General features: G+C 37.8%; 1 protein-coding gene across 1 annotated transcript in view; it reads left to right on the plus strand.

Moving 5' to 3' along the window:
* The first annotated feature begins 588 nt into the window (after positions 1 to 588).
* The window catches only part of LOC112465292 (T-box protein 2-like), a 15,262-nt gene continuing 4,333 nt past the window's right edge, over positions 589 to 11,517 (plus strand). Inside the window, exons 1-3 of the mRNA XM_025032775.1 lie at positions 589 to 844; positions 4,617 to 4,752; positions 10,905 to 11,208. Of these exons, the coding sequence (XP_024888543.1) occupies positions 736 to 844; positions 4,617 to 4,752; positions 10,905 to 11,208 (549 nt within the window). The 5' untranslated portion in view covers positions 589 to 735. The remainder of the gene's footprint in view (positions 845 to 4,616; positions 4,753 to 10,904; positions 11,209 to 11,517) is intronic.

Here is an 11,517-nt window from a genome sequence, read left to right on the forward strand (position 1 = left end):
CAATAATATTCATATAATATTAAATTTTAATTAAAACATTTAGGAAAAGGAATTAAAATATCTATAAATATTTAAATATCTAAAAACACTTATAAATATCTTTTAACAGATTTTCATGTATCTCCGAGAATTCAAATGCAGCAAATCAGAAACGATGGAGATAAAAAAAGAAATAATTCTTAATTAGTCAAATTACTAGCCATTATAGTGACCGTTTTCGAGGCGTCGCTGTTGGAAATCAGGAAAATGCATTTCATGTGGCGCATCACGCTTTATCTTACCTTCTTCCTTCTCTCATCCTTTTTCTCTTCCTTTATCGCTCTCCTTCGGATTCGGAGTGTTATGTTTGTCGCCTGAGCGGCGAGACGCGACGCGCATCGTGACACACGCGTGTCCCCACTCCCCACCAGTCCCCACTTGTTGCGGTGACGAAACCACCAACCAATCAAGCACGTAGGCGTTGCGACGAAGTAGTTTGTGGGCGGCCATCTTCGACCAACGAGCACGCGGGACGTAGTTCGCCTAGTTTCGGCGGGGTTGCACTGATCCTGTTTTGTGGTAGGTCACTGGTAGGCGAGATTGGCGAGAACTGGTCGTCTCACTCGTCTCAGTCAGTCTCAGTTCCATTCTACAACTGCACGTGATTTCGACGTTCGTTCTGATTGTGAGCATTTCCGTGCTCGCCTTATACCTTATACACCGACGGTGTCGGAGAAGAAACGTCGATCATCGGAGATGTTTCTTCAGGATCCAAACAACGCCCTGATGTCCCTGGAACTTCAGAATATGCAACTGGCATCGCCGATCTTCGCGCAGTCACCGATCGCTCTGCAACGCAAATTAGGTACGTTATTATTACAATCCATTTCAATTCGTCCCGTAATCGGCCAAGGTGACAAGCCGGGTAACCGGTGAACGTTAGCGGCTTGTGTTTACAATACGGGATTTTGAATTTTCGTCAACGCAATTAGACGGTGTATGATATTTCAAATTTTAATGTCAAGAATTCGAATCATGTGATACCTTGCCGATGTGCGTGTGTGTGTGACGTGTAAAAGTTTCTCAGGTGTATTTCGCGACTAACAATCTCGAGTCAGTCTCTCATTTTCACTTCCTTCTCATCCTTTTTTCAAAATTAATTTCAATGCTGTCGTTGTATATCGTCAGAGCAAACTATATTGGTTTTAATCCGAAAGTTCTTAGCGCGACGGTTAAATTATAATGAATTTTCCAAGGTGAAAGAGATCTGTTGATCTCGATTCGATATAATATGTGTAAAAGTTTCAGGTATAATTCGCGACTATAATCTCCCACTCGATTTTTTCATCTTCGTTTTTTTTTTCAAAATAATTTGGATACGCTGTCGTTGTATTATCGGAGCAATTATATTGGTTTTAATCTAAAAGTGTCCTTAGCGCGACGGTTAAATTGTAATAAATTTTCAAGGTGAGAGATCTGTTGATCCCGATTCGATATAATGTGTGTAAAAGTTTCAGATATAATTCGCGACTGCAATCTCCCATTCGATTCTTTCATCTTTGTTCTTTTATCAAAATTAATTTGGATACGCTGTTGTTAGGTATATTATCGAAGAGCAATTATGTTGTTTTTAACCCGAAAGTCCTTAGCGCGACGGTTAAATTATAATGAATTTTCAAGGTGAAAGAGATCAAGTTGAATCCGATCCGATGTAACATGTAAAAGTTTTTAAAATTTGCGCTTAATAATATCCCACTTGATTCCGTGTTTTATCTTTACTTCTTCTCTATTCTTTCTTCAAAATTAATTTCGATACGCTGTCGCGGAGCTATTGTTGGAGCAATTATATTGTTTTTACCAAAAGTCCTTAGCGCGATTATTAAGATATAATAAATTTTCAATTTGAAAGAGATCTGTTGAATCCGATCCGACGTAACGTGTAAAAGTTTCTAAAATTCACGATTAATAATCTTAGTCTCCCATGTGTTTTATCTTTACTTCTTACTTCATTCTTTCTTCAAAATTAATTTCGATACGCTGTCGGCGTGGCATTGTTGGAGTGATTATATATATTTTTTTTTATCAAAACAAAAGTTCTCAGCGTGATGATTGAATTGTATGAGTTTTCAACTAGGAAAAAAATCTGTTCTAAGAAAATGATTTTCGTGATGGTCAAACGTCTCGTAACGCGAATCTTGCCTGCCGTGGTGCCTGGCGAAAATTCGAAACCAGCCTCTCCGTTTACGGTGTGTTCCTGGAAGAAAAAGGTCGCTCTAACGAATCGATTTACACTGTAATGAGGAGACCGTGTTCTTCTCGGTCACCTTGCCAATCGCCCAAAATATCCCGTGTAATGCGTTCCACACTAGGCACCGACAGCGCATTTGATTATTTCGCTAAAGATGAAAGGTCGCCGATCGTCGACCGGGCGGATCTATTATCTACCTATGGCTTTTTACTATGGGCTTACGGGTGCCGGGTTAGTTGTGACCATAATGCTACGTGACAAGTGCGGTGGTCAATGCCTGTATAAAGGGTGGCCCCGCTGCTCTATTTTTTGTGTTACCTCACCCACGCCAATTTCTTTCTATATGTATTCGCTCTCGCAGCCAGCGACGACGCTTCTTCGGAACGTCTGTCGCGCTATTGATGATTCGTGTCGCGTAAGGGATTATACCGGCGAATAGTCATCGTTATATTAAAACGAATTCTAGAAGTCTCGATCTTAATATTTGTATAATATTATTGTCGTATTCTCCGTTCTCTCCTTCACTCTTTTTCTTTCTTGAGACCTTGGTTTGGATTGCGCGTGTGTTTACATGCCTTGTTAATTGTTAAATAGAAAGTTAAGGAAATGTTGCCATTTTATCAGATCTATATTATCTATAATATTATGTATGTGTATTTTTCTTTATATTTTATGTATGTATATATATATTTTTTTTAACTAAAGAACTATGAGATTACAACGCTGTTTATATGGGAATAACATGAGAAATAGATATTATTAATTTTAACATCATTGAAGGTGGCTCAATGTGGACCTGAAACGTCTGGAACATTATATTGTGAAATTTTAATAAATCCATTGTGAAAGTTATCAACAATTACGTTGTATTCTCATAGCCCTTTAATTACCACAATTTATTGATTCGCTATCGAGAGTCTGAAGTTACTTTTTCCTTTTATTTTATTTTGTAATATTAGAGGAAAGTCCCCTACAGACTGATATCAGTGAATGTGTAGTCACTGATATGCCACTCCAGTGTCTTTTCACTGATTCAAATTTAGAGAGTATATAATCTAATCGCGATTTTACTTTTTGATAAAAAAGACGATCGATGTGAAAGTTATATTTTTCTAATTACTTTTCAATTATTCTTCTTCTTATCATTTTTTATATGTATATACAGAGATTATAGAGGAGAAGAAAAACATACGGCAAAGTTTTATATATAATTATATACAAAATAATTTTTTTCCGATTATATATGTTTGTAGTTTAATAATTCCTATAAGAAGAAAACGAATTTTTATAAAATATTGTCTAATGAGGCTAGCAGCTTGAGCTGATATTTTTCTGTCAAAATGCATTAATTTTTTACCTTTCCATCAATGTATATGAATAACACTACGTGTTTTCGAAATTGCACTGCGATAATTTATATCTATAGGCATCAATTTTAGAGGTTTTCCGACTCAAAGGCCTTTTGTGCGGCCTTTTGTTCATTTTGGGTGGAGAAAATTAATTCCGACAGAGGTATACTTATTAGCCTGCATGCGCTCTTCGTCTCATTGTCCGTTTGAGCAGCGAATGTGAACGGGACGTATATTTTATGCAGTTAAGAATATTTTCTACTTTTCTTCATATTAATTAATTTTTTATTAGTTATTATTAAGTTTTAAAAATCAAATTAGATACTCAAGTACCTATATATACGTTGAATGGCGTATTATTTGACTTCAACCGTGTACAAAAGGTAAAATTGGTACACGGAGAAAATTTTATATTAAATTTTACTATGCTGTCGCACCAACTGCGGACCATCAAGACACACGTTATAATTATAGCATTAAATGCTATGATCGTAGCACTAAATGCTATGGACATAGTAATTTTACTATAATACTATAGCATTTAAATATCGGTAATAATTTCGTCCGCCAGTGAATAAAATCAGCAAATTTAATTTATTTCTCGATTAACTGATGGCGCAATATGTACAAAAATGCACGACGTTTCGGCTCAAGATTCGAGCCCTTTTCATTTGAAACGTCGTGCATTTTTGTACATATTGCGCCAGTTAATCGAGAAATAAATTGAATTTGCTGATATAGCATTTAAACTTGTGTGTCTTGATGGTCCGCAGCTAGTGCGACACCATAGTAATATTTACTATAAAATTTTCTCCGTGTACCAAGATAAAAACTATTGAAAATGATTTCTTATTATATCAAGGATGAAGGTCTGAAGCGATCACAAAACAATTCGCGAATTAACATATAAACATTTTTAATATTCAAGTCGTTTAAGTAACCGGATACTTGATCATTGACAGAAGGGTTAATTTATCGCTGATTGAACAATTTTATATATCCGTTGACTAATCGCACGAATTATAACTGTTAATTTGCAGGTGAGAGGATGAATTCAAGCGAATGGGTATTTCAACCCCCATTACTGCGCGGAGTCAACGTGGAGCTGCTTAATCGAAACCTCTGGCAGCAATTCTACGAGAATAGTACAGAAATGATAATTACCAAGAGCGGTCGGTGAGTACTTTACATTCTCATTGCATTGTTGTTCTTTCTTTTTCCAAGCACATACGTACATCAAAGTTCTTATTTTTTTTTCTTATATTATTTATAAACCTCATTGCTCTTGGATTGGGCAATGTCAACTGAGAATAAATAAAATAATTGCGGCAAGAAAAAACAGTCACGACTCAAACAAAGCCGAACGATAAAATAACAATAACAATGACAGATATCTCTCGTGTGAGCGCGGAATCATAATAATCTCTCAAATTCTCGTAAAATCTATGGTGGACGAAACAAAGAAATCTCCAAATTTAATATAATAGATTTCGATAATAGATCATCGGCAAAATCGTGATTGGAAATATGAAGATTCAAGTTGTAACGATCACAACAATAATTATTCACGTTGCCGCGCGCGTTCTGACGCGCCTGAGTGACGCTCGGCAGTGGCGCTCGTGCCTTCAATTGAACAAGCAAGACGAGATACCTCTCGAGGCCTCTTCTTCGTCTCGGCAGCCTCCAGCCTCGGCGCCTGTGAGAGGTGGCATCGACGAGACGCCGGGTTGCGACGACCACTCCCCCACTGTCTGCTTTGCAACCGGAGGCTGCACTCCGGCGCCACGCCGCCGGCGCTGTCGAAGCCGTCGCGTCGCGATATCTTTTGGGAACAATGGGTCCGCGCCACGGGGATTCCGCAAAATAACGTAATACCCTTAGGCACCATCCCTTATCGCAGATTTGCGAAGGTGCTAGCCGATAACGCGACGGAATATAGCCGCAAATTCTTCGTCGGACAGCTTCTAACGGGACGCCAGATCTTGGGAGATTAAAAAGACACTCGTCGCGTCTTCCACTTCGAGAGAAAGCTCTTTTTTTCCCTTTTGAAAGCTTTCGGAAGATAGTTTGCACTTTGATATGATTGTACGTTGAGGTCACTTTTTTTGTCACTGCGTCTACTCAAACAGTTATCTGAAGTCTTTTCTTGCTAAGATTGACGCACGTGGCGATTATCATGTTTTTAACAATTAAGCTGTCGGATCGCTTTTCATTGCAGTAGTCTCGTCTCACAGATTTAACGCAGGTATATTTGGGAAAATTATCAGTAGATATATATATATATATATATATATATATATATATATATATATATATATATATATATATTTAACGAGTTAGGGTGCAAGGTGAAAATATGTTATCGATAATTACCAGCGTGGGGTTTATTAAGAGTCGTAAAAAAAGGAACCAAATTTTTGGAATATTTTAAATTAGGCCTTTAGGAATATTTCATGTATTAATGTATTATAAATATTATTATGAAAAAAATTACTTTGAAAATATAAGAATATTAAGGATATATTCTTCGTTTGCTTTTGTTTATACATTTTTATAATTCGTTAAACAATTGATAAATTTTTTAATCGATAAATCTCATTAAAAGATACATTTTTAATACTATTCTAAAATTTTTTATGAATAATAAAACAAAAAATGGACAACTTTCAGGGATTGATTTTACCCCTTCAGGATGAATTCGGGCAAAAAAAAAATTAGCTTGTTGCTTATCAGAACATCCTTTATGTATTAGCAAATTTTTATACTTCGTTGGATGCCCGAGTTGGAAATCTTCCCTTGTTATTGTTAGTAACGCCGAGTTAAGGGAAACGTTGCGTTACACCAATCGTAAATAAGAAGAGACACGGACGTTACAGCGTTTTTTAATATTCCGAAATTGGGTTCTCGCTTAAAGGTCTAATATATTATATAATAATCCCTCCACGCTTCCGTCGCTTCCGAAAAATTCTGGCTGACACACATTCCAGTCATTTTCTTAACGTGCGATAGGATCGTTTCCTAGCTAGACAGCCAGGCAGACTGGGCGTTCCGGAGTGACGACAACGCGATTAGTCTTGTAGGATAATGTACCGCAACGACATTTAGGATTCATTGTCCGTCTCGATCGGGGGTCAGTATAGGCGTTATAACCGGTTAGAGATGCGTTCTTCGCTTTTTCGGAAGCAAAATATGTCATTTTGACGCGCGCTAGAAGCATAGTCGAAACACGTACAAGGACGTCGGTCCGTTTAAAACTGACCGAAGCTTTCGCCGATAAACAATCGGATAATTTCTTTTCAGATGGGACTCTCGGGGTGATAAATAGCGATACGGGTACGTAGAATTTTTCGTGGCTTTAAGCAGATAATGCGAACGCGCGCGTATCACGCGCCACGCTTTCCGTGTAATGTATCGGTGTCGCGTGGGCGTCAGGTCGTGAAAACCGGAAGGGCGAAAGAAAGGGCGGAAGGAAGGAAGAGCGATCATGAAAAGATTTGTAACCGCTTATGAGCGTCCGTGACTCATTATTAGAGACTGTCTATACGTTCAACAACTAGATTTTGTGCATCAGTGTGCGCGTTTCACACTCAAAGCGCGAAGATTTGCGAAGAAAAATTATTCGATTATTATATCTCTTTCGCGTGACGCGGCACAAGTTTATGATAAATAAATTAAATAATATATCGGATGCTCGGGTTTTGCATTATGCAAATTTGAAAATTTTTTTCGGGGTTAAGAATTATTATTTACGTCATACAGTTTGTTCATTTTATTCCCTTACAGAAATTTAATACTGTAAGTGATCATTTGGCTAATGATTAATTACTTATTTTGAATATTCAAAGCATTAAAAACAGTGCTTTTAATATTCAAAATAAGTAATTAAATTTCTGTAAGGGTTATACATCAGTTTATGCTGTTTATTCATATACAATATTTTTAAATTCATTTTGTGTTTTACTTTCTTAATATTTCTTTTTTTTAATCTTAAGCGACTTTTTTGCATTTTCTTGCACATATGTTTGTAACAGAAATGGAAGATATTCCGTTGCGTGCTATTTCGTTAGAAATTGCATTTTCCGAAAAAATTGCATTTCCTGCATGGAGTTGGGAAGGCAACCTACACTTTTGTAACGTGATACGTCGAATATCTAATTACGTGACACTGGACCACTTTAGGTGTGGTCCAACGTCTCTCCTGATCGACGTAAGGCGACCATTGATCGTGCTTTTAACGAGCTGACGGATCGTAAACGAGCGATCAGCGTTCTGGGTAAGAAAAAGAAAGTCAGGGTCAAACACACATGTTTATCTTTGCCAGGTCGCGACAATAGCGACGTGTGTCTGTCTGTCTGTCCATTTGTCCGTGTGTCTCTTCCGGCACTTCGGTGTTCGTGCGGAAACCACGTGCTCACCACGTGCTCCTTCTTCCCTCCCTTCCCCCACCCCCTTCTCACTTTTTTCCTTTCTCTATTGTTCTGTTTCGCGCTAATATAAATCTTGCGAACTCGATTTATATTCCTCAACACGATATTTGTCCACAACCATGTGTCATTACTTTCGAATGTGCAGTTTCGGAATTTTTCTCTCTTTTTGACTACCGTGCGGTACGTCCTTGATTTTCCTTTACTATGTACGCGATAATGAAGTGGTGTGACAAATGTGTATATAACAGAAGTGGCGATCGACAGGTAGTTATTTCGTGACTATAATGCACTGTTTCCTAGAAAAAGAATTGAAATGGTGAAAAAAATCCTTTGGAAGATAAATGACACGACTATGACTATGGTCTTTCCAGAGTTGGTTTCAGTTTTCAAAAAAATGATTCTATAGCTACAGTTGATTCAATGGCACAAATGGTCGGGACGTTTTTTTTCTTTAGGTAAAAGAAACCTGCAATCTTTGTATACCTTTTTTGAGAAGAGAAGTCTTTCCTTAATTCCTTCCTTCTAAGCAACATTTAAAATTGCCAAAAAAATTGTTGCTTATTTATTCAATAAAGAATAGAAGAATATTAAAGCGTAGCGGTAGAGATTTCAGGTAAAGTTCGTCACAGCAAATATTTGCAGTAAGGCTTTACTTAGTAATAAATCCAACAAAAGTACGGAAACGAAAAGTCAGGAAACAACGGCACCGCATTCTTTTGTCATTGTCTCAGAGGTAATCAGGACGTGTATACGAGACTTGTTGCTTTTAATTTTGCCGTTTTTTTGTCGGGGGTATGTCGAACAGCGTGCGCACGTGAGGAGATAGCCCACGCGACTTTCGAGTGGGTCCCGTAATCGTACAGGATGAGACACGGGCTCCCAACTCCCAGAGCTCGTGCCACTGAGATGCGACGTTATATCACACCACTGCCACTGCAGACGTTATCTCATCGCCGCGCCGCGTAATTACAAGAGGCTCCTTAAACCGCGTCTGTCGCAGCGGCATCGGGGCACGAGCACCCGACAGCCGTCAGGACGGCGCGGCGCGAACGCGACACGTTACGTATAAGCTAATATGGATCGCTTCTCGAGAAAATTTTTTGTTTCCCCGCGGTTATTATCGCGATCGAATCTTTTGAACGTTAATAAGAGAGAAAAGAATCGCCTAATGTAAAATAAAAGACGTGATTCTAAGTCGCGCCATGATTAATGGTATATATACAAAGCAAAGTAAAATGGAAAGCAATTGGAATTTTTATAATCGTGCGCCTTTTGAGAGAATGACGAAAAATAATATGGTTGCTATTCTTGATAATTTATAGCGACTTCGGATTTTTTGTTATATTATTGCAAAATCTCGTCTTTGACTTTCACTGTCTTTACACAAAGCAAAGTAAAATGGAAAGCGATTGGAATTTTTATAATGGTGCGCCTTTTGAGAGAATGACGAAGAATAATACGGTTGGCTACTTTTGATAATTTTTAAAGACTCAGGATTTTTTGTTATATCACCGAAAAGTCTCGTCTCCAAGCTTCACTGTCTTTACCTACTAATGTATTGACAATGTAGCACCAAGGGCGGCCGCAGACCGGGCGCACGAAGGCAAATCCTTTGTCGGCCGACTCGATACGAAGTCGAACGCGAAAAATGCCGGGGGGAAAAACCCGCAATTAGGCAGGCAAACGGCGGCTGTTCGATTTGACTTTCCGTGGAAATATTTGCGTAGTCGGAAAAACTAGTTGACGAGGGTGAAAGCTGGAAGTCTCGCGTAGTAATAGGAGCGGACTTAACGCAGCGTCGGCGTCGTCCTCTCGGCGACGCCTACCCGTCGCCGGCACGTTAATGACTATAAACGAAGACCTTTGTTCTTTCGTGGAAAAGTGTGCGAATACTACCTGCACACGAAAAGAGACCTTTTTAGCGTTAAAAGTCTCCACGAGGCAAAATTATCTATAAAAGGACTCTACGCACATGCGTCGTTTCTAATCTTATGGTGCCATATCCATTAGTGTTTAATAAAGTCTCTATTTTCGATATTATTTACTCTCTAAATCTGAATCAGTGACTATTCACTGATTCAGCAGTACTATTCACTGATTCAGATTTAGAGAGTATGAATCGTCATTATTTATACATGATTGTGTTAAATTGATCAAAAGTACCACATGTATCTATATGTAGAAAGTACCTTTCTAAATATTTTATGATAAAACCGTTTACAGAGGTATCCATAAATCCAGCACTTAAAAAAAAACAGCTAAAGGAGCAAGACAAAAGCTTCTATTTACACGATATGTCTCTCATTTCTATTATATTGTATATTCCATATAATACACAAAGATAGATGTTTTAATAAAAAAAGCGCACAATTTTGAAGCGCAATATTTATACTTTTACATATAAAATATCGATTCGAAAAAAATGAACATGTCTTTATTTAACAGTTTGACTACTATGTCGTCTATATCTGGGTGACAGTTTTATTTACCCGATTAAAAATGATTTTACTAAGTATTTATAAAGACATTAAAATTAAAACATTAATATTTATTTTTCTTAATTTTAAAAAGACCTATTATTTTGTTTTATAAATGATAGTTTTATTTATTCCATTATCTGAGAAATTATACACTATTAGATCTTTTAATAATATAAATCACAAAATATATATAAAGAGTTAAACTATTACTCTCTCTTTTTTACTTTTTTGCCTGTGCCGCTAAAGAATATTTCTTTTTTTTCTGCGAAAAATTTGGTGCTTCCCGCACAGAAAGGGATTATATTGTCCTATAGGAAAGCTTGTAGTTGAAAGAGATGAAATTTTGAAAGCTGAATTTGACTACTTAATACGACTCACCATCCATCAGCGATTTTAGGAGCCTTTGTTCGATGTTTTACAGGCGCATGTTCCCGTCCGTTCAGATAAACGTAAGCGGTTTGGAGAAACGTGAGAATTATTATGTCCTCATGGAGATAGCACCGGCCTCCGATCGCCGCCACAAGTACTGTGGATACCAGAACGGGGGCAAGAACAGCAATATGGGTGGCTGGAGTTTTGCGGGGCCGGCAGAGCCGCAACAGCCCTTCAGCTATAGGATTTATAAGCATCCCGACAGTCCGGCAACGGGGAGCCACTGGATGGACAATCCGATCAGCTTCAATAAATTGAAGCTCACGAACAACATCAACGACCCCAATAATAACGTAAGTAATATGCGCTGACTTATTATCGTACTTATCGTAATTAGTATGCAATATATAGTTAAGTAATAGGTAACGAAATATATGGTAAGTAATGAAAGCACATAGATAGGTCTTATTTTATAAGTTAGTCTATTGGTGCTGTTTCTTGGCAATTAAAGTCACCATATTTTATGCGAGTCACAATATGGTGACTCCACGAGTATGTGCCCAATTCGTTCGATTGTTGGTTTGTAGCGTCGATCGTCCGATGACATATCTCGGTGAGGGCAATGAGTCTTTATGCTAATTTATATATTTAGTTAGCGCGGC

The sequence above is a fragment of the Temnothorax curvispinosus genome, unplaced genomic scaffold, assembly GCF_003070985.1.
Source record: "Temnothorax curvispinosus isolate PA1 unplaced genomic scaffold, ASM307098v1 QBEX01015043.1, whole genome shotgun sequence".
Lineage (NCBI taxonomy): Eukaryota > Metazoa > Arthropoda > Insecta > Hymenoptera > Formicidae > Temnothorax > Temnothorax curvispinosus.